The sequence below is a fragment of the Sinocyclocheilus rhinocerous genome, unplaced genomic scaffold (genome assembly GCF_001515625.1).
Source record: "Sinocyclocheilus rhinocerous isolate Xijiao unplaced genomic scaffold, SAMN03320098_v1.1 scaffold647, whole genome shotgun sequence".
Taxonomy (NCBI): domain Eukaryota; kingdom Metazoa; phylum Chordata; class Actinopteri; order Cypriniformes; family Cyprinidae; genus Sinocyclocheilus; species Sinocyclocheilus rhinocerous.
This window is the reverse complement of record NW_015632746.1, coordinates 1,069,072-1,094,243: the sequence shown is the minus strand read 5'-3', so window position 1 is coordinate 1,094,243 and position 25,172 is coordinate 1,069,072. Positions and strand designations below refer to the sequence as shown.

General features: G+C 35.8%; 1 protein-coding gene across 1 annotated transcript in view; it reads right to left on the bottom strand.

Annotated features, from left to right (window-relative positions):
- Positions 1-25,172, bottom strand: part of mgat5b (alpha-1,6-mannosylglycoprotein 6-beta-N-acetylglucosaminyltransferase B) — a 106,915-nt gene that overhangs the window by 45,723 nt on the left and 36,020 nt on the right. The window contains exons 4-8 of the mRNA XM_016556133.1: positions 21,206-21,315; positions 18,290-18,363; positions 14,593-14,760; positions 13,219-13,383; positions 9,148-9,317 (exon numbers count right to left, since the gene is read on the bottom strand). Coding sequence (XP_016411619.1) covers positions 9,148-9,317; positions 13,219-13,383; positions 14,593-14,760; positions 18,290-18,363; positions 21,206-21,315 — 687 coding nt within the window. The remainder of the gene's footprint in view (positions 1-9,147; positions 9,318-13,218; positions 13,384-14,592; positions 14,761-18,289; positions 18,364-21,205; positions 21,316-25,172) is intronic.

Genomic DNA, 25,172 nt, shown 5'->3' with positions numbered 1-25,172 from the left:
TGTGTTTGACAGTTTGTGGTATGGTAAATTGTGCACTGAGGTTTGTAATTTTATTAATGAAGAATGTGGCAAAGTCGTCAGCTGTTAGAGTTGATGAAGGAGGGGGAGGAGGAGGACAAAGGAGGGAGGAAAATGTTTTAAAGAGCATGCGAGAGTTAGGCAAATTGTTAATTTTGTTGTGATAGTATGTCCTTTTAGCAGTGGAGACATTAGCAGAGAATGAAGAGAGGAGTGATCGATATACATTAAGGTCAGTAGGATTTTGTGATTTGCGCCATACTCTTTCTGCAGCTCTGAGCTTAGAACGATGCTCACTACTGCTAATAGTAATAAAAGCAAAATAGACATATATATTTAAAAAATAGAATACAATCACACAAGAAAATTACTAAAACATTTAGTTTATTTTTTGTAACATTTAACTATGATTAATGTGAAAAATAAAACACTATATTATAAAACGGATAGTTCCGGTCCTTGATTCTGATTGGTTGAGCCAAGTTCAAAGCTGTTGTAAATTACTCAACAAACATACACCTTTGTTTACATTTGTGTGTTGCTCGGCAACCACTTTGTTGGAACCACAACCGTTTCTGAGGAACTACATTGTTTGGCTGAAGAATAATGTTTTTATTAATATCATTATACTTTATTTGCTCTGTTTTATTTTGTGAAACCTTACTACGTATATGGAATAACCATTTTATAAAAGCAATAATCCCCGTGAAGCCGTGGTTTACAGTGAACTTCTAACAGCTAAGGGGGTTGTACCCCTTAGCTGTTATAAATGCACTGTAAACCACGGCTTCTTGGGGCTTATTGCTTTATTTTAACTAAATTAATTAATATAAATCTGAAATAAAATAAAACATACACATTTGATGAAAAATGTCTCAGGTTACGCATGCAACCATGGTTCCCTGAGAGGGAACGTGACGCAGCACTATGAGGACTGCCACCAGAAGAACCAGTTTCTGAAGCATGTATGAAACAATTCCAATCCCATTGGCCCACGTAGCCCTTTACATCACAGGCAGGTGCCCAGAAGTATAAGAGGGCACTTTCCGAACATGTCACTAACTTGGTTGTCTGAAGGAGACATGAAAACAGGCAAGCCCTAGGCATGGCGAGGGGATGCAGAGTCTCATTCTCTCTCTGGGAACCATGGTTACATGCATAACCCAAGACATTCCCCTTCTAGGGAACTCTCACCGCGTCCTCGAAGGGACACTATGGGGAAAGGAATACCCGCTCAGTCATGCCACAACGCATGCTTGTTCACCTGGTGAGAGAGCACCAAGAGAAGTGTCAGACATACACTGAACCTTTCCTCATAAAGGGGGCAAGCCACTGACACCTGGTGCTACTAACATAACTCTGGGAAAATGGGGAACCAAGCCAAAGAGGAGGGACATTCCATTAACCAAGCAAATAACACAGATATCTGCAGAAGGCTATGTTACAATGAGCTAAAGCAGCATGCAGGACCCAGTGTGACCACCCACTTAAAAACCCTGTAGGAAGGGTCGGGGGGGGGAGCCCACATCACAAGGGAGAAACCAGACCATCAGTCAATGGTTCATCGACAAGTGAAACACATAAGAACATGATTAGTCCAGCCTCAGAGCACGATGTAAGCGGCGGTCTAAAAACACCCTAGAGAAAGAGTATCTGGATCCCGCTGAGCGCCCGAGCTTGAGAATCCCTTGAGAATAGGAACAAATGTGAAGGGAGCTTTCTCATTGGAAATTTATCACAATGAGTGCATTCAGAGCCCTCGAGCACCAAACGCGCTCAACTTTATACCACACATAGGTCACAATTGTTGGCTTGCATGGTGCAAAAATATAGTGCTCTTCCTCGAAGCTGACAGAGAGACAGGCTTTCAGTCAACTGACACTTTTGAAATGCTTGTGAATTAATAATTTATTATGGGAGAGTTTCTAGATTTATGGCGAGGTGGACTGCTGCTCGTTTAAAACATGACACGATCTGACGTTGATAAACACAGCATTGCAAACACTATTCATCCTTACTGTCATCGTGTTCACAGATTAGCACCATTACATCTGGAAATCATCACACAATGACAGTTCTGTATGTATTTGTGCATAAAATTACTGATACAAAATAATCTGTGTATGTGTGTTTGACACTGACAGCACACAGCCAGCGGGAATAAAGATGAGAATAGAGGGACAGCAGCTGCTGTGGAGGAGAGAGTATCATAAACCTCTCCAACAGCTGGAGAACAGACATCTGCCTATTCCCTACAGAGAAAACACACAAAGTCTGCAGTGAAGATGGAAAGCCAATCAGGGTGTGCTGCATTAGTGAGACTCATCAGCGAGGCTGTGTGCGTCTGATCAGTTCAGAGAGTCAGAAGATACTGTGCTACAATCAGGACTAATTCTGGACTATTCTGCTGTGAACAAATATAGAGGTGATGGGGTGGTTGCTACGGTGTTCTGGGTTGTTACTAGGATGTTGCTATGCAGTTGCTAGGATGTACTAGGCAGTTTCTTACTGGCCCAATTCAAAAGAGCCTATGCCACAAGTCTATGTGGCTCTGTTCCATAGCACTTCATAGTGTGAAGACTATGGTATGCTGTAGTATGCTGTGTTCTCAAAGAAAAAAAAAAATACAAATGTTGAGACAGAAATGTATCATCTGTGGGGAAGACAATCTCAGAAATGCACTGCATCCTGCTCTGTAAAATAAATAAATAAAATGCTGGAAAAAGTGGAAGAATTCCCCAATAAATAAATTCCCAATTCATTCAATACATACAAATTATAAATAATAATAAAAACAAAATTAATTCAATACACAAAAGTTATAAATAAAAAAGAATTTAGAGTTTATTCAATACATATAAATGTTAAATTAAGGGGAAAAAAATTACAAACAAAATCTAAATCTAATCTAATATAATAGATCAAGTGTGACAATTCCATAATTCCATTAAAATATACATTTAGAATTCATTCAGTATAGAGAAATATTGCATACAAAAACATGGCAAACATTTTTAGCATAGCTGTTTTACATTCATTTAAAATAATGAAAAAAAAAAAAATAATAATAAAAAAACTTTTTCTAAATGTCTACAAATTTTAAGATTTACCGCAGCTGAGCAATTTCTCTAAAAAAATATATAACTTCCAAATAAAAATACACACATACCGACATATGTGTTACCAATGTAGAATATCGCCAAAGACTGTATATACCATGAATGTTCACTCATATTACTATGAATGAGAGAAGCTGCAATGTGCAATATGTCAGAATAAGTCCCGCCTTCTAGATAAAACTGCCAGTCACCAATTTCTAAAGTCAACGCATCACTGCAGCTCCATTTCCCATTTTTTATGTTATTTGAGCATAAGAAACAACATTATGGGACAGTTCATATCAGAGTTTGTTGCTGATGTGTTATTTAAATGTGAGTTATTGAGATCAGTATTTCCCCATTCAAGTAGATAGGAATTGGTCTTGCATGCTCAAACTAGTCATTGCAAATATATCCGTCAAGTCAACTGACATTCGTTAAAAGGGAATTTAGAACTGCATCATTAGCATGCTAACAACAAACTCTTTTGAAATCTCTTGGATTTAGCACCGTTCTATTTTAGTTTGGATGTTGCCTTAGAAGACTTACTGGGTTTTGGAAAACAGCCTGTGATATTTTGGTCCCTATAGATATGGCTCAGGTCCCTGCTAAGCTTAGGGGTTTGTTTGTTGGCAAATCCAAGAGATGGGGAGCCATTTATTTGTAGAAATAATTTTCTTGAGCGAATCTGAGCAGAGCAATCTTAAGCAACAGAGAAACACAGCCAGTTTCCTAGAGTGATTCTACTAGACACTGCAAAGAATTTATAAAGTACATTAGTGTTTTGGCACTCATATAGGCGGTTCACCATTTCACAGGCCAATCTATAGACATATCAGATCATAATAAAGGAATTCATTTTTCTTTCTCATGAAAAGACTATAGAAATTGCATTTCATCCAACTTCAAAGCAACATATTGAAGTCTGTCAGAGATATGGATCAGCAAGAGCATTAACTCCAGCAGCCTCATATATTCTGACAAAACAGATTAAAGAAGAATGTCTTCAAGTTAAACACAAAAAGTGTAACTGAAGGCAATTTTCACACATTTCATTCAGGCCTGACAGTTAACAAGATTGGCAAAAACCAAAAGCTAAACTTTTGAAGGTGAAGTGAGAATGGCGTTATCTTTTAGTGTATTGAAGCATTAATCAGAGGAGGGCTGATAGAACTGTCTGCTGAAAAGAGACTGACAGATACTCGTGTAAAGGCCTTTTCACAACTCAACGTCAGCATTGCTCGATGCATTAAACTGTTGAGCAAACTATGAATTACAACATTACCTCCAGCGCCATGTTGTCAGTCAAGCATTGTAACATGGCATTCAAACAATTTCAACTTTGACCCCGTTTGCTGTCCTTTGAAGCACATCCAATGATTACCAGACAATTTGCAATGACAGGTCTCACTTTGCACCTTGTGGTATTTTACTCATGATTTTGATTCACTAATTATGTCTTTTAATCATCCTAGGCAAGGCAAGTTTATTTATATAGCACATTTCGTACACAATGGTAATTCAAAGTGCTTTACATAAAATAAAGTAAAATAATCATACAAAAAAAGTATCACAGAAATAAAACAAGGAATTTAAAAACTTTGAAGATGATTTAAAAATTGATTTAAAATGAATGTAAGACAGTGAAGAAAATGTTGGCACATCCAACTGTTTATTTCATCAATGTATTGGCAGAGGGAGTCAATGGGGCTGTAGTCATTTGGTGATAAGGCTAGGTAAATCTGGGTATCATCAGCATAGCTGTGATAGGCAATTTGGTTCTTTCTCATTATTTCATCATTCTTTCTCCTAATGTCCCAAGAAACTGCCATGCTTTCAAAATGAGGGTAAAATGAGTCAGTTTTCTGTATAAAGAGCCGATACAGTACATACACATACACATACACATACAAATATACATTATACATATAGAGTCAGGTCCGGAAGTATTCAGACTCTGACTGAGTTTTTGCCTTTATACACGACTACAATGGATTTGAAATCAAACAATCAAGATGAAACTTAAGTGCATACTTAATTCAAGTGGTTGAACAAAAATATAACATAAAATGCTTAGGAATTACAACCATTTTTATACACAGACCCCCCTGTTTTCAGGACAAAAACTCCTGGGTTGCTTTTGCTGTATGTTTTGGGTCATCATTTATTTGTACTATGAAGCGCCGCCCAATCAACTTTGCTGTATTTGACTGAATCTGGGCAGAGAGTATATCTCTATACACTTCAGAATTCATCCGGCTGCTTCTGTCACGTCATCAATAAACACCAGTAACCCAGTGCCACTGGAAGCCATGCATGCTCGTGCCATCACACTGTTCCACATGTTTCACAGATGATGTTGTATGCTTTGGATCATGAGCTGTTCCAAGCCTTCTCCATACTTTCTTCCCGCCATTCTGGTGCAGGTTGATCTTAATTTCAGCCGTCCAAAGAATGCTTTTCCAGAAGTGGTCTGGCTTTTTTAGATGTTTTTTTTTTTTGGAAAAGTCTAATCTGGCCTCGTTTGCATCTTGTGGTGAACCCTCTGTTTTTGCTCTCGTGTAGTCTTCTCTTGATTGTAGACTTTGACAGTGACACATCTACCTCCTGGAGAGTGTTTTTCTCTTGGCTGGATGTTGTGAAAGGGTTTTTCTTTACCATGGAGAGGATTCTCTGATCATCCTTCACTGTTGTCCTCCGTAGACGTCCAGGTATTTTTATGTTGCCGAGCTCACCAGTGCGTTCTTTTTTCTCAGAAGGTACCAAACTGTTGATTTGGTCATTCCTAATGTTCCTGCTATCTCTCTGATGGATTTGTTTTGTTTGTGAAGCCTAACAATCATCTGTTTCACTTGTATGGAAAGATCCTTTGACTGCATGATGTGGGTTCACAGCAACAGCTTCCAAATGCAAATGGCACACTTAGAATCAACTCCAGACCTTTTACCTGCTTAATTGATGTAGAGATAACGAAGGCATAGCCCGCATCTGTCCATAAAACAGCTTTTGAGTCAACTGTCCAATTACTTATGGTCCCTTGAAAAAGGGGGGAGGTACATATTAAAGAGCTGTAATTCCTTAACCTCCAATTTTGATGAGAATACCTTCAAATTAAAGCTCAGAGTGTGCACTTTAATTCCATATTTATATAACTGTAACTACTTGAATATGTTTTTGCTAAAATAATAAAAATTGTGCCTGTGTCCAAATATATGTGGACCTGACTGTACATGTATATTATACATATACTCATATTTATTATCCTGTGGAACAGGAAGTCATGGCTGGGCAATCATGCTCATAGTCACCCTGTTGTGCTAAAAATATAAACATGAATGGGAATATTCTTTAGAGATATTTTGCTCAAAATAATTTCTAGGGGTGCCAATAATTGTGGCCAACATGCATAGGTGAAAAACGTTTATATCATCATGAGATTTCTTAACTTTCAATTGTTTTACTTCAATGATACGTTAGAATTTTGTGAATTTTTGGAATGAAAGATCAAAAGGATAAACGATGCAGATGTATTTTCATAGCCGCCTTTGCTCATATTTACCAAGGGTGACAATATTAGTGGAGGGCACTGTAGCAACACACAACTGTGTCCCTTTTCATGGTCGCATTTCATATTTGATATCAATCATCTGTATTATTCTACTTTACTAAGAGTTGCAATTTTAGTTCATGTAGATTTCACAAATCTATGTATATCTATTTGTTTCTTAGTATATACAGGTGTTCTGTTTTTTTGTTTTTGTTTTTTTTTTCACAGTAGCATTTTAGTAAAAAATAACATTCTTTTACTTCAAATGTCCTTTGCACCCTATCATAGAGAACAGCATGTGTAAGGTCATAAATCTTTTCAAATATTGTCAAATATTTTAGGTGAAATTTTATCCAGATTTTCAAAATGAATGAATGAATTAACGAACAAACAAACAAACAAATAAGGCTGCATATTAAACTGAAAGGTGATTTTCTTCTGTTTGATTGATATTCTTGACATTGGAGCTTTAACAGATAAATCATCAGTCCACATTAGCCCAAGCCCCCCCCCCAACAAAAAAATACATATGGTCCAGAGGTTTAAAGAGTACCTGAAATCCATACTTAAGTACAAGTACAGCAAAAATGACTCCATTACAAATTGCAAGTCGCCAATTTAAACACAACTTGAGTAAAAGTCTTATAGTATCTGATTTTACCAATACTTAAGTATTTTACTCATACTGAATAGGCTCAAAGATGCACTAGTCCTCAATACCCAAGAGAACTGCCAGTGAAAAACAAGAAACAGTTGATTTAATAGAAGAGCAATAACATATTTATTTTCTAAAATCCATATAAAACTGAACACCTCAAAATTGCGATAAATCAAGGTTGACACAACAGCCTCTTAAACGTCTACAAACACTGAAGTCTCACTTAAGCTCAAGTACTCAAAAATTGCATAAGTAAACCAATATCCTTCAAAAAAGGCCTCAGCCATGTCCTCATCCCATTTATGAAACACCTGCGATTCACAACTACCAGCTAATGCATTCACATTTGTGTAAAGTAGCCTTGTTGACAAGTGTCAGTGTGTGAGAGCAAAACACACAGACATAAGACCTTCAAAGTTCTGTAGATGGCGGTTTCACATCTTTTGTAGCTGAAATAAACTTCTGGAGAAAAAGTTAGGTGTCATGCAAAATGTAAAGACTACTTGAATTATTCATTACAAATGTATTGAAGAGTACATATACATATTCAAAGGCGCATTCTACTAGAGAGTAAAAGTTGCTAATATCTTTGATACTCAGTACAATTACAAAGTGGCCAAAAATATACTCAAGTACAACAACTACATTTTCACTAAATTTACTCCAATACTTTACACCACTGATATAGTCTGTATAGTCTACTGATATAATTGATATAACTGCATAGCCTATCATATGTTTAATGTACAATCATTAGTAAAATAGCAAAGTAAACCCATTCAGGCTGATACAAGATCCTGGTCTCCCTTTAAAATTGTACTGATGATGGCTGGCTGTATATTATCCTTTACTTAACCAATTTGAGATTTTTTTTTTTTTTCAGCACTATGGGCAGTGTTTTTTTTTTTTGGTATGCTTTCCATGTAAATGTTCACACTTCTGTTGCACAAAAATAAAAATAAAAGTGTACCGCATTTCTCAGGAGAAGGTCAAACTGGTTGTTGTCCAGCCTGAAGCGAGACAGATACCTGTTGTCATGGTGCTCCAGTTTTTCAACTAATTTAAATTCACTAGGTGCATCCAGAGATAGTAAAGTTCAATGTTCGACGTTGCCATTTTTCTTCCTGCAATTTATCAAAGCCTTCACCAAAACGTTTATTCGGTTCCAAGCTCATATACATGATTCAACGGTTTACTTTGTACACTTACCGCCTTCTCGTCAACAGTTTGACAAATTCAGACTGATTACATGCTCACATTCAAGCAGGTGTCACCCCTAGGGTATATCATAATAGCCTTCTCTTCAGCTCTAAGAAAAACTACAGCATCCAAGACAAGTACAAATTAAGTGCTTTAAAATCTTTCAGGGATATTTCACATATAACTAGAGCAAACAAAACCAGACTGTTGTATGTATATGGGAGCTGTCCATAGTGCTGAAATACACTCTTAGTACTGTATGCAGGAATTTAAAGTGGCACTTGTTGTTTCTAGGTCACTCTGTGCCTTAGGCAAGGTAAGAAATTACTAAAAATAAATCCAAATAAAATAAACATGCAAAGTATAGTAGGGTTATGGTTGTTAAGTTGTTGGCTGCAGTTCACTTAATGGCCACCGGTGTCGCTAATAACAAGAGTTTCTGATTTCTACATACAGCCCCTTTAACAATAAGTAATACATTGTGCATCTGAGCACATTTCAATGTCAGTGTCAAAACAATGCAACTGAAGCACATATCTGCACTGGTCATCAGATCATAAATAGTACCAAAGCAAATGTTTGGCTTCTGAATATTAATAAGGTAAGAGCATTATCAAGAGACTCACCCCTGCAGTTCTTTGACTGAGAGTGATATCTTGAGGTTATGTCCCAGCACATGAAGAGTGGTCAGGATGTCTGCCCATTGGACCATCTCTCCGAGCGGGCCACCCTTCAACACTTTTGGACTGAACACATCACCGGATTCCTCTGTCAGAAAGCCCACATGCACCAGAATCTGAAAGGAGGGGGAAAAGAGGTTCAGAATAACATATTACTATATTACTCATAACACATAATACTATTTCTGCAGAATAGTATGTCTACTGTGCACATTATACTAAACATCTGTAAGCACAGAATGATAACCTACTAAATTTGCCAAAATCAACCATTTGTTTCCAGTGGGATAAATTAATTATAATATACTAATTTTACAAAAAAAAGCTACCCGTCAATAATAAGTCAAGTAGCAGTTTTGACTATCCACAGCCTTAATACGAGTACATACCAACTAGATAAAGACTTAGCCAGACAAAGCTAGGATGTAAAGGATTACATTTCTCATGATGTTGTTTGTATCACAATTTCAGTTCAGTTTAAGAAAAGTTTTATTATTATCTTATATTCATTTTTCACAGCATTAAGCTATGTTGTGCAAAATGCACCACATTGTAAACTCACTAAAATGTCTGTAAGTTACTGAAACTGTATACTTACTGATATTTTAGAGGTGTTATTATACTTGAGTACCAAACTGTATTTTATTTTATTTTATTTTATTTTATTTTATTTTATTTTATTTTATTTTATTTTATTTTATTTTATTTTATTTTATTTTATTTTATTTTATTTTATTTTATTTTATTTTATTTTATTTTATTTTATTTTATTTTATTTTATTTTATTTTATTTTATTTTATTTTATTTTATTTTATTTTAAAAAAAAAAAAAAAAAAGGGATTTTAAGTATAAAGGCATCTTTATTATTTGGATTTACAGTTCTCCCAGTCACCACACAAGGTTGATAACATTTGCCCTTTTGACTAAAAACCATATTTTTCTAAATTCCAAATGAATAGCTGTACTCAACCTACATATATGAAAGAATAAAAACATATACTGCTAAGTGTCTATTCCTGACAGCAGTACGAGTTTACTTTAGTATTGCAATCTTTTCTGATATAACGAATAGATACGACCCTCCAAAAAGAATGAAAGATTACGTTAAAGCTGTGTTCTTGCAGAAGTCTGTATGAATACTACAGCAAAAGAAGAAAAAAAAAGCTCCAAATAAAGTATGAGCTTGTACAGAGATGTAGGTGAGGCACTGTGAGACCACGAGAACGGATAATTTTTTTTAGGAGTAACATCAATCTCAATACAACTGCTCCGATACTCTGAATATAGCAACAATAGCCAGCTAGTGAAGCAAGAAATATAATGTAACATGCACTCTATAGTTTGTTATAATATATATATACAGTATATATATATATTCGTATTTAATCACACAGTCTTTACTGTTCAAATGTTTGACTGAAAAAGCTGAACTGAGTGTCTATAAGCAAATAATCTTTTCACCTACCAGATGCTTTTTTTTTTGTATGTATAAAGACAATGATAGTGTATTTTTAGTTTTATGGGGAAAGTAGTTCATTTACTGAACTTACAGATGGACTACTATTTTCATCTAGAGGGTTTATTGAGTGAATGTACCTTAAATGAGTAATGCAGCTCTCAGATATTTCAAGGTATTTCAGAATGATTCATGAAGCTCATCGTCTTATCCTAGGTGGGGTTTTTTCCCCCCCCAGCCATTAACAAGCATTGTTTTCATGGTGCAAAAGTATGAAAGAGTTGCATGGCACTATCTCAGCATCACAAACTACCATAACAGTCCAATGTGATTGTTTTTCTACCATTGCTTTAGAATATGTATTTAAAGCAATATTCATCACAGATTTATTAATTCAATTACAGACACATGACAAGTATATTTGGAAATAGTGAGCTAACAGAAAAGTGGATTTTTTTTTTTCTACTGAAACTGAATGATGGAATATCAGAATGTTGGAGTTCAGACATGGACTCAATTTCACTATCTGTGGTTTTCCAATGAAATCACTCTCAATGAAAACAAATTGCTGCTAAAGTGATAGATGGGAATGGAGGCCAAGTGCATGATCAATACTGTTTCTGATGAGCTGCACAGCAACTTCAGTCACTTTATTTTCCCTCTCTGTCTAAAATATAATATTTCCATTAATAAATAACATATATCGATTTTTGCCATTAATTAATTTTATTCGTTGTATAATTTTATTTTGATTGCATGGGGCATTATTACTCTGTGCTTTAAAGAAGTACAGTTATTTTAATTATACTACTGTATATTATTAATATATGATTACTAACTATTAAGCGTTAATATATTATTAAATTAATTATTATTATTATTATTATTATTATTATTATTATTATTATTATTATTAATCATATAAAATCACATTATAATTTAATAATTAATCATTTAGATAAAATAAGGTTTAATTTGTTAAAATTAGTTAACAACATTAGTTACATGAACTAACGGTTAACAATGCTTCTACAACATTAATTTAATCCAGGTTAATCTCATTTTTAAAACATTTACTATTTACATTTTAACAGCAAAGTTGTATCTGTTGACATTACTTAATGCACTATATGAACTAATATGAAGATTATTATTTTGTATTTATTTTTTATTAACTAACATATTGCACATTGTTAGTTTATGTTAGTTAATGCATTAACTAACTTTGACAAATGAGACCTTATTGTAAATTGTTACCATAATTCGACTGGTTGGACAAGATACAGCATACTGTACATTAATAATAGTTTTGTTGTAATAAATGGTACTTTTATTACTATATATCTAATTTACATTTAGGTTATGATTTAGACATCTTTATTAAACCAAATGTTTTATTTTAAAATATTTATATTTTATTTTAGTACTTAATACTGTAGTTTATGGAATACAATATAATAGTTTGTGGAGTCATTAAGGATCCAAGATCATTCATTGGAATTGATTCTTAGCCAAAATAATTAGATTCCTTAAGATTCTCATCCTACACATGGTAAACACAGTCATCTGGTAATCTATATCCATTAATAGCTGTAGGCAGATTCAACCAACACTGGCTTTTACAGAATGTTAAATGACTCAATAGGGACATCAAAAGTGCACCAACCAAAAGGAATGTTGAGAAAGCATGAGCAAAGACAAATCGACAGAGAAACAGTTCATAATTAAAAACTACCACATGGGAAATCTGTGCAACCAGCCACCACAAACATATTCACAAGCACCTGTAATTATCCTACACTTACCAGTCAAACTCATAAGCAGCAGACTTCACCTACAGTAAACAGCTTTTTCATGGTCACAGTCAATCTCTTCACAGAAAACCACTTCTCTATGTGACAGAACTGAGAGTGTGTATCTGGTCTGTATCTCGCTGTGAGACTGATTTAATTTAATCCACCGTTTTTCATTCAGGCTTGGCTCTAGGACAGGAAATGAAAATAATCAGTCTGTAAAGGCGTATTTATAACTGATTTGTGAAAAAGCGAACGGTACAAACATTACTACTAATCTTTTTTTTTTTTCTATAATAAATGTTCCTACTCAAACAATTTTTTTTTTCCAGAGAAGGTTAGGTAAATGTGTGTTTTGCAGACCTATTTTTGATTTTAATACCATCCAAATCAAACACGGCTGTGTTTTTCTTACACAACCTCTATAAAAATTGTGGAGTAAATTCCATACTCTGTTGGCTCCTCTGAGAAATCTAATCCCATCCTTATACCGACATCTGTGATTGCGCTATATAATTGCGCTTCTCATTTATTTTGACCTTCATCAAATACCATAAGTACAGCTAAACTTCTGGTTTGAAGTCCCAGTCGCATCCAAATCAATACATGACAGGACAGACTTCCTCTGTTAATAACAAACTCAAATGTCACTTCGAAAAAAAATCTCATCTGGATAGTGCGAAGGAAGTCTTTCTTTTACAAGGCAGCCTCATTATATCCTATAGCACCTTTAATTCACCTTCTTTAGACAGTGTTTGACAGCTCACCCTCTTCTGCTCTCTGTACTGACCGCGCAGTCGCTCGTCAAGTCTGCGTGCAGCTGCAGCCCACTGCGCAGTCAATCTGCGCATACGCCTCCTCATGAAGCTCAAAGATTCTTTGCCCGAGCCGACCCGTTCCAACAGTAGAGACAGATCTGAGCGGAAATATGCCTATAGAAAGAGATAAAGTTAGAGAAAACAGGCAAAGAAGTGTACAGATCAAATTTGTGCCCATAAAAAAGTAATAAGTGTGGATTATTTCACTGAAAAAAACTAATATATTCATAAGTACTGTTATACTTTACAAGTACACTTTAGTATACTGTGCTTTTAAAAATAGTACTTATTATGGAAATAATATAGCCTACTTTAAAAGACGTGTGAACTGAACATAATATTTTCAGACGCAACTGCATGCTAATTGCAATTAAATTAAAATGTGTTATAATTTCAATTTATATTAAATGCAGTTATCTGAACTTTAAAGAGTTTTTTTTTGTTTTGCATATGTAATTTTACAATTAATTTTATTGTCTTTGAAATATGGTTAAAGTATAATACCGAATGTACTGACAAGCATTTATAGTAAACTAAATAATACTTTAATGTCATTTCTATTGCAACCTGTATGTCATGTATTTAAATATATTTGTAATTACACATTTGTAATAATGAAGTTGCAATTTAGTGCATTTAAATATATTTATAACATAATATATATAAAACCGCAATACTGAATAACACACTGCAATTAAAATGATAATCAAGTACTTTACATTAAGTGCCCTTTTATTTCATTAATATTATGTTACAGTATGCTACTTTTTAAATATACTTTTAAGATTTGAAGTACACTACAAGTGGACATTCAATACAAATAGAGTAATATGTTGTTCTGCCAATCTAGAATATTGCTATTAAATGACTTGCTACTAAACTATGCCTTAGGGGGAAAAAATGAATAAAATGATATCTCATTTCAGTCTTAGCAGGGCTTATAGACATTGTGAATAACAGCTAAACAGCTGGAACTCTCTCACTTGAAATAACACACTGTGATAGTAACTAACCAGGTGAGAACACACATACTGCTCACACAGTCCCTGTTCTAAAAACCTACTGAGCTGCCTTGCTTTCTACAGCCTACTAAGTCAGAATTCTGACTAAAATTAAACCTGATATGGAATGATAGGTAACAACTTGTGTGTTCTAGGATTGCCTTCCTGGTAAAAGATACCTGCAATACTGCCTATGTAGGCAACTCATTGGGTTTTGGAAAAGAGCCATGGGATCTTAGCCATAATCACACTTCACTAACTCCTACATCTCTCTGTTGCAATAAATTCATTGAAGTGATTATTGACTCTTTCAGGAACTCACCTGTCTTTTTGGCAGGCTGCTTGTTGTGGGGTGGCTGCTTTGATTCCTCCAGGCCAGTGGGGGGCAGAACCACTCGGCTTCACTAAGGTAGATGAGGAAAGAGCAGTCGGAGCCGTCTACTCCATAAAAGGAGTAGCAAGGGTCCGATGTCCACCTGGCTCTCATCCACTAGAAAATTAAGAGATGAGTAACAGTTAAAAGTTGTCACTAATTTGACATTTCACTGAGAGGACAGAGGTGTGATACCTGAACAGAGTGCAACGAGAACCATCAAATGAACAGTTTTTATTAATAACTTGCCTTTCGGTTTGTAATCATGCAAGCCTCACATCACCAAGTACAATGCCAAGCATTGGATGGATTGTCTAAAGCAGTGGTGTCCACTCCTGCTCCTGGAAGGCCATAGTCAGAGCAGTGGAAACTTATTCTGTGGCATGATGAATCACGCTTCACTGTTTGGCAGTCTGATGGGTGAGTCTGGGTTTTTGACGTATGCCTGGAGAATGTTACCTGCCCATTGTACCAAATGCAAAGTTTGGAGGAGGAGGGATAATGTTATGGGGCTGTTTTTCAGGGGTTAGGCCCCTTACTTCCAGTGAAGGGAAATCTTGATGCTTCAGTATACAAAAACCCAAGATACACTGCACGATTTTTGGCTATCCCAGACGAAATATTGGCATCATGAATAATCGTGGCGATTTCTGTGATCGTGGCTCCTAATCGGTGGTCCTGTGTCGTATAGTGAGAGAGGTTCAAAGACGGCCGTTGTCACAGTCTTATGACCAAAGTCAGCCTACTATAATTTTCTGACAGTGTCAGAAATTCAGCATGATCATCGCACAGTGTGTTTGCTGCTACGACCCACGTTTACTGACCAGCCACTAAAAATGCGACATGAAATCAACGCGACATGGCGTTAAAACATAAAACTGCTTACCTCAAGCTCTTACCCTTTCCTCTTTCGCCACTTACACTTTTTTCAGCACACATTAAAATTACAACTGCTAAACATGATTCGTCATTCCCTTTTCGTTTACCACTAGCATATGCTGATGACGTTTTATTCTTCTATAGTAACGTGCGTCATAGCAAACGAGTCAATAGGTGTCATCATCGTACAGTCTACATGCATGTCGTACCCAAGTTTATTAGATTTGCAATGATATTATAGGATTGCTAAAATTGTGCAGCCTGTAGAAGGCTTAAGACACAGCATACCAACTCCATATTAATGTCTATGCATTTAGAATGTGCAACAATCTCTCATAGTGTAATGGTCAGGTGTCCAATACTTTTGTCCATATAGTGGATTTCCCTGCATGGGAACCTTGACATTGTTCTACCAGTTGAGCATCAGGGCCTGATAGAGAGCATGGTGATCTTTAATGAAAAAGGTTGAGTCAGTTCAGGTCAAAGGGTCTTATATACGTGCCGAGTTCAGTCTTCACCTCAATGCCTCAGCAAACCTTTACAAGAGCATAGCAAACTGAACTCTTAAGTGCTTTCTTACCCAGCTGATTAAAAACAAAAAGTATATGCTTTGCAAGCAAAGATTGGCTTGATTTAGTTGTTTTCAGGATTTGTTTGGACTGCTGAACAAACATTTGACCTTACAGAAACTCTCATCCATACAACTTCACATGGATGATGGATGGCGTCATACTTATTCGAATCAATCCAGACCTGAGTGACTGACTGAACAGAGTGTACAATTCTAACAGTCCTTTCACACCAAATATGAAGTAAAACACAAAATGTTTTGCATTTTTGTATGGTGGGATTTAATTAGTGAAGTTTAGCAGCAAAAACATCAGTAAATAAAGTGAGATAAAGTCCATAAACTCTAGTTGATGTATTATTTAATTATTGTTTCATAAAGTTTAGTGTTTACATTCATTTTGAGAAATATTGAAACTGTTATTGCTGGACACAGCTGCTGAAACATACCCCTTTATGGTTTCTTATCTGTATCTGCACATATTTTATGTGCTCATACATTTTAGTAGTAGTATAAGAGTAATGAATGTAAGTACAATGAATTGCCAAACAAACTCTTGCACATTTTTCTTGTTGTTGTGTCTCACCATGCAAAGGAACTTTGTAAGGTAAGGTGAATGCAGCAAACAATTGCACTTCCGTGCACTGTATTTCAGCCCTAGAACCTGTTTCTTATTTGACTAATGAATTGCAATATAAGTTTGAATGAAAAGTGAATAAAAAGTGAAGGTAAAAATATTTATAATGTTTACAAAAGATTCCTATTCAAAAAACAACAACAACAAAAAACGGTTTCAACAAAAATGTCAGGATGTGGTGGTGTGCCTTCATAATATAGCAATACAGCACTCCGAGGCAGTTGTGAGATCTGCACTGTGTAAAATGCACTCAGCACAGATTTTCAGGCTTTTTGTTGAGCTGTTGCCTGATCTGCATAATTAATTTAGTGAATCGGGCTAAAGCAGCGCTGACAGCACACACAAATAAACAGCTTTCAGTGGGAGCAATTCATTCTTAATAAATCCCCCCTGTATGCATTAACTACAATACAAATCATTAAATGCATCATAATTATCTTAAACGTTTGACAGGCCAAGATTTTGTTTCATAAAAACTCTCTTAATGCAATGGGGGAAATATGCAAATGTAAAATGTGTGGTAGAAGAATGTCCATGTAGGTAAGTGTAAGTATGTGCAAAATAGAGACAGAAAAAGATTAATGAGGATAAACGGTGTGTCTCACACAGGGCAAAAGTGTGAATGATTGCTGAGTATTTATGTAAACGACTTGTTTACCACAGGTTACACATTAAGTTCACGAAGACTAAAGAGCTCATGAACTGCAATCATTTTATTTAATAAGTAATTTTCAGGCTTGTGCTTAAAAGCGTGAAATACAAAGACAACAGCAGATTTAAGTTGCCACCAAAAGCTCTGATATGGGATGTTCACCATAAAAAAAAATCTGTAGTATTTCTTTTACTTTTTTGCATCTTTTTTGTACTGATTATTCACACTGGAGTGAAAGGACCATAAGACTCCATCCAAAATCACCTCAGTCACCATGAATGCAACCCAGATTGCAGTTGATGTATCCAATATTCACAATACATTTGTCATTATTCTGCTAGAAATATAAACAATAAGCAACCCTGCGAACTCAATGTTTAATTAACTTTTTATTTGGTGTCTTAAAGGTAGCATGGGTGATTTTGTAGAGGCTAGCAATAGCAAGCTAGCTTTGAAAGCATGCGTTCCACCCTCCCTGCAAAATCACTCTTCAAAACCACGCTTCCTCCAGAACATGAGTTAACCATTTATTTTACTTTTATTTATTGTTTAAAGCCTATTGGGCACATTTTGTGAATGCACTCTGAGTTTCTTGTGGTAACTGATAGTGGCACTTATTATACTTGGCTTAAAGGCTGAGCACGTTTTGGTAAAGTGTCTGGGATGGTCTGATTCTAGAAAAAAAAAGAGAGAGAGGACAAACTGTACTCAAACAAACAAAGGAAAGAGACATCATCTAAAAAAAACCAACAAAAAAAACAACAACATCATCAATCAATGAAACAGGTGTGAAAACACTGCATTTGTTGGGTGCCAGTGTTTGCCTCCACCTATCTGTTTTTCTCTAAGGCAACCAAGAAATAAAAAGACCAGACATAAAGGAGTGTGAGAGAAATCTCTGTCAACTCACATCCACTTTACTAGCACAATCCGGGTACCTGGGATCCTTCGGGACTTCACACTGGCCTGTAACTCCATCTCGGCCTGTAGATGAAAAGGACAGGCAGTCACAGTCTGACAGCACTCTTCCACAGTACAGTAGCCTCAGTGTGGGATCCAAACGCTCTCGGTTTTAATGAGGCTTTGGGAGAGCCCTCTGTATCTTCTTCCATCTCCTCAACTTTATTTAAGCTTGCTTTATTACGCATTATGAAAGCGGCTTCTTGCCCTCGTTCCTCTTAGTTGTCTGCATAATGCTTGCTCTGGGCTTTGTTAAGAGCCCTGTACTGCTTTGTGTTCAGTTGGGTAGAAAAAAGGAACATAAAATTGCAAACATCCCCTCACCTTGATTAATAAACTCCCATCTCTCACTGGTAGCCGGTCCTAGTCAGCCTAATTAACGAAGAAAGAGGTTGTTCTTTGTACAACAGGCTACTTCAGACCCATCAAGCATGCTCACAGAGAAAGGAATTATGGGCTATTCTGCTTGATTATGAAAAGATACTAAGCAGCCGAAAAGCACCCTTGAACTTTTCAATCGGAATACATCCAGTGACTCCATGTGTTCTGTACACACATGGAACATTGATTCACTCCCACATCCTGCACTTGTTTCTCCTTAAACTTTCAAGTTTATAAATGCCTATTGAAATCTCTTTTGTTTGCAGTTTCAGATATCTTTAAAAATATTACAATGGTGGCCAAAATTGTTAGAACACTAGTATTTTCACCAGCTAAATATGGTTTTAAGTTTAAGTTTTAAGTGTGGTGTTCAGTTATTATTGGTGCTTAATAATTAATAATCATTCTTATTAATATTAGTGTTGAAAACAGTTATTTTTTTCCGCTGCTCAATAATTTGTCAACATTGATAATAATAGGAAAGTTTATTGAGCAGTAAATTAGCATATTATACTGATTTCTGAAGGATCACGTGACACTGAAGACTGGAGTAATGATGTAGAAAATCCAGCTTTACAATCACAGAAATAAATTACATTTTAAAATATTTTCATTAACACTTTATTTTAAGGTCCAGTTCTTGCTATTAACAGTCCATTAGCTATGACTTTTGCCTCAATAAACTCCTAATTTGCTGCTTATTAATAGCTAGTAAGGTAGTTGTTAAGTTTAGGTATTGGGTAAGATTAGGGATGTAGAAAACGGTCATGCAGAATATGTGCTTTATAAGTACTAATAAACAGTCATTTTGTTAATAATAGGCATGCTATTAAGTAACTAGTTAATAGTGAGAATTGGTCCCTATACTAAATCATTACCATATATTCAAATCGAAAACATTTCTAATAACACTTCACAATACTACCAATTATAGTACAGTATTTTAGTACTATAGTAACACATTGAGAGACCCATTTTCACTATTAACTGGTTTCTTATTAGCATGCTTATCACTAGCATATTGGGTGTTTATTAGTACTGGTAAAGCACATATTAATGCCTTATTCTTTATGACCATATCTTAGATCCCTTAACCCTACCCCATACCTAAACTGAACAACTACCAAACTAACTGTTCATAAGCAGCAAATTAGAAGTTTATTGAGGCAAAAGTTTTAGTTATAGTTAGTTAATAGTGAGAACTTGTCCCCAAACTAAAGTGTGACCAAATACATTTTTATTGTCTGGGATTGTGTCACGTTGTCATATTTTCACATTCATTGTGAACAGGCACAGTCACTGGAAACTAAGAACATGATGTTTGACTTTAGATCAAAAGAAACTGTAATTAGAAAAGTCCAAAAAGTCATTAAAACCCCATTTCAATAGAACACGAAGTGCTCTTTTTCAACATAAAAGTTCTCATAAAGTAAGCTGAGTATGAGCAGACACCTTAAGCATTCTGCTCAAACGGCAGAGCAGAAGTAAGAATTCTGTTTCCCCTTCATGGGAACTTCGTACTGCGTCCTCTAGGGGTCGCTATGGGGAACGCCTCGTCGTGACCCGTGTCGTAGTGACGTCATGGCTGTCGCCGGCGAGTGAGTTGGTGTTTTTTCAATGTATGCTTCAGACACGGGTCACGACGAGGCGTTCCCCATAGCGACCCCTAGAGGACGCAGTGTCTCGTTCCCTACTCAGGGAACCATGGTTACATAAGTAACCTGAGACGTTTTCTTACATTAATAGTTTAAATAAACCTCCCACACAGCTTGCACATATGCTCGCTAAAAACCTGCTGGAATTCCACCAAACACTGTTGGCAAACTTTAGAGATATCAAACCCTGCAGAGGTGCTCGCTGTACAAATAGCGGCAAGAGATGATTGGCATTATAGCGATCGAGTCCAATCAAGGTGCATTAAATAATAAAGACTGAATGTGCTGTCCTGACAAAAAAAATGGAACCGAGCCCAGACCTCTTCATGTCTAATTTTAAACAGTGCATTTTAATGATTTTGGCTCACTAAGAGACTAAAATGGGAGTTTTGGGTGAGTTATTGAATCTTGTGTGTTATGTGTACCTCTTCAAGGACCTAACAGACTTAATTTACTTAATTTAAGTTTAGACACAATGAAACACTTGTTAGTACATTCTAAATTATGGAAGAATTTGGGAATATAAAATACATGTGGCAATCATAGCTCAGATCATTTAAGCTTTTTAACTGGAGATTTAGGTATCTTGGCAAATAGTTTGAAATGCTGTTTGAAATATCATTGATCAATCTCTTCTGAAACTCAAGAGGAGAGTAATATGAGACCTTCATTTACTCTGTAAAAAAGCAGGATGCTTAAGTATTAGTCTCCAATTGTCTTCCATTTAATGTGATTGCTAATTCCTATCTGATTATATCTAAATCCTACAATATCCTTTGCAACAAGGAAATGTTCAATCCTTGCCACCCAAACATAAATGATAGATTCACCTCTGGCGGGGCTGTTAGTCTTCTTCAGAATCTGCTCCATTCGTATAGCCATGTCAGACACATTCTGGGCGATGGCCTGGATTCGCTCCACCAGTCCCACCGGCTGGAATCTGGAAAAGTGAACAGGACTAAGAGAGAGAAATGATGTGCGGCAACAGGGCTATTAGTTTGTTAGAGCTAAAGAAATAGTTCACCCCAAATGAAGCTGGGCTACTTTAATGATACTCTTCTGTTTTTTAGGAAAGAATCAGATCAGACATTTCGCCTACCATCTCATTTTGTGTTCCACAGAAGAAAATAAGAGTTTAGAACAACACGAGGATGAGAAAAGATGGTTTTAAATATGCAATATGGAAACGGAGCAAACCTTACACTACCTGTGCCTAATGGATATGAGTATTAAGTATTAATGGATGATTGTGTATGTCTAATTTAAATTAAAATGCACCTACACATACTACAGCCTTGAGAAGGAACGAGAGTCTGAAGTGCCTCTACTGAAGCAAGTCTTTCTATTTATTGTTGAACTGAATTGCAACATCCTTGAATGGTACAATTACCCATCGGACATGGTAATTATTTGAAATATGCTTGGAGCATGAAATAGCGATGCTTCTACACTGACACCATTCACACAGATAGATAATGAAAATGACATGCGGCATGTTTAGGCTTGGCCCTGAGAGAAAAACATGGTACAGCAATTACGTCGGTAGCAACTTAATTCCCTTGATGTTGACAGCATAGAAATCTAAACAATTAAAAAGCTGGGTTAAAATGAAAGGAAACATTGCATCATTTAATTGTCCCGGGGGTTGATTGCACAGATTGCAGTGTTTTGCTATTTAAAGGTAACATTAAAACAGCTTTGGAAAGTTTTAACCATGTGTTCGATATTTTCAAATGCTTTGTGTGTATCATTATGTATTGATTATAAGAATAATATTAGGTTGTTAAAGTAAAAATAATCCACAAAAAGTGTGAAACAATTATAAAACATTTCAACATTTAAAGGTAGGGTTTGAAAGTATAAGATCCCACCCTCCCTGCAAATCACTCTCCAAAGCCACGCCTCCTCAAAATCACATGAACACGCTCCGGCAGAGCAGAGGCTAACAGCGAAACGATGAGAGACGGCGTTGGTGGAGGACTGAATGCAAAGCTGTCAGATTAACTCATATCTCATTCACCGGTGAGAAAACATTACAGTACAAAGTGCATAATATTACAATAATAACACCTTCCATTCTCGCTCGGTCTGCAATAGCGTAATGAATGCGCTGATGACGTACTGTATCATGTCTGCGCAAGATATGCAAATACATACGATGACAGGCAGCTAGGACAGCCTATCATAGCCCTCAGACTGAGGGATATGATTGGACGAACATTTTATGGTCCTACGCCTTCCACAGATTATATAAATACATATAAATATATTTAGACCACTTAAGCGACTTTAAAACAGCATAACAACAATGTTTTTTAACCAAATCACCTACCCTGCCTTTAAGTATAAACTATGTATGCTATTTTGTATACAAATGTATGAATGTCCCACAGTTAGTGATGGGATACACAATAATGCTACAGAAGAATCACCTATCCCTGAGTTTGAACACTTGAGTTTCTAGCTCAGATATTTAACCATTACGCTTCACTGTCCCATAATGCTGAAAGACAAGGCTGAAATGAGCCTTAACAGAATTGCAGGTACTGGTTGAGTACTTCAGTACTCAAGTATTTAGAAGTGACAGCAGTTGAACAACTGTTGTACAGCAATAATGGCACAATTATGTGCAATACAGCATGCTGAAATTGTTTTCAGTATTTTAGCACAATTACCCAATAGTCAATTTGCTAATATCTGAAAGTCAGTTTGCTCATATTTGAATACAAAAATGTGCAAGACTGTTGATAGACACTGAAAATGGCCAAATGACAATAGAATTGCATTTGCATTTACAACCAATAAAAGATCCATATATTTGCCCATATTAGCCCTAAAAAAAATACAAAATGACAGAATGATCAAATAATCAAAAATGTTCAAGTTCAGATGTTCAGTACTCAAGTAAAGATTAGATAGATAGATAGATAGATAGATAGATGAGAAAACTTGATCTTGTTCTCCAGCATGATTTGAGAATAATCCAAAGAACATATTGTGTTTCAATGGAAGCATCTGACTGTATATACACATAGGCTACCTGAGTTCACATGGTTATGCATTTGCTTTTTTAATTAGAAATTTGAAAAATTCAAGTAGTTTACTATTTCTAGTTTACTTCATTTAACTTTTTCATCGCACTATAACTTTTGCTATTTTAAATGTGCAAAATCCTAAAACTTAGTTTGTTTGCAAGTAAAAACAAAACAAAACAAAAAAACTGTCACTGTTAACCCACTGGACTTTTCAAGCTTTGTACAATTCTAGTTATTTTTGGCTATATTTTTCTCTTGCATCTGAAAGTATTTCAATAAAAACTCAATAGGTTTTATTTCAGGTATCTCAAGAGACTTGAAAATTCTCTTTCAGAGAGACAGGGAAATGTCTTTCAGCAAGTTTAAGGAATGCATTGTCATCTTTGTTTCACACCAAGAGCTTGATTTCTTTATAATACAGCTCACATGAACCGCCTGCAACCTCGTGCCCTGCAGTTACATCAACAACATGCTGAAGCAAACAGCCCCCCTCTGTGAGCAACTCTGTCACTCCCAATAAATGTCACCTCCACACGGCACAAAGCTGAACGCTAAAAAAAAAACACCATCTGAACCCTGACCTTTCTGACTTCACACCCAAAGACAATAAAGTGTTCAGGCGGAGCTGTCACATGCATGTTTAACTCCCGCAATCTCTGCACTTCTGAGATGTCTTTTTTTAGATACTGTCAGAGCTTTTTACCTCCTGTGGTCTTTCATCCACACCAATCAAATCAGCTTTAGAAAGAACGTCAGTGGTGATTTTTCAGTCGAACAGACACATTTCAAAAACACAAGTTCTAAGGCTTTGCTGATACTACACCCGATTCAATCTGTACTGTATTTCAAACCCGATCATTACGACTGACTTTCACATTTCGTAAGTGTTGACATTGGAGCCGTTTGTTCAGACGGTGTAGTCACTATCCGTTATATCTATATCGGTTACTGTTATAATTACTTTGGCAACAATATGATGCCCAGAAACTTTCTTCTGCAACAACACAAAGTACAGCGCTCTTGAGGCATTGCTGTATTTTACACCTTCATGAACATGTCCACTCATTCACTATTTACTATATAGCAAATGGCACATAGTTCACTACATGGTGAAAGAGTGAACAAAAATGAGAATCCCTAACCCTAAAAAAACTACTACTCAGTATCTGATCTTATATCATTCAGATTGAGACAGATGTCCAAAAACCAATTTTTTATTGGATTTTAACCATACTGTTGTTCTTAATAACTAATTTAATCTGGTTTCATGCTGTTCAGTCTACAAAACTTGAATTTAAGTCAGATATGGCTACAGATTCTGGCTACTAAAATCGTTATATTGAGACTCCCTTACATTTCACGCTCAACTCAACTTTATTTTACAGTAACTCGAGTCACAACTAACAACCTAATTGTAAAAGAAGGCTCTTTACATTGTCACATAACTAAAAAATTGCACTATACACTTTTTACCCTAAAATACCCCTTTTGCACAATAGCATTTACAGTATTTATGTAAAGAACTTGTATAGCTTGTTTTAGATTATGCGTATGTATAGTCAACTATTTATAGTATATGTATAGTTAGATTACCGCTTCAGTAAGTTAGCTATGTACAAGTTCAAAACTGTTTCTTACTTCTGTTAGGTCTGAAAGACATCACCAATTACAAGACACCATCCCCCAGCACTGTGGAGAATCAACAACTGGCAGACGATCTGAACGAGTTTTATTGCAGGTTTGAAAAAACACCATTCACACC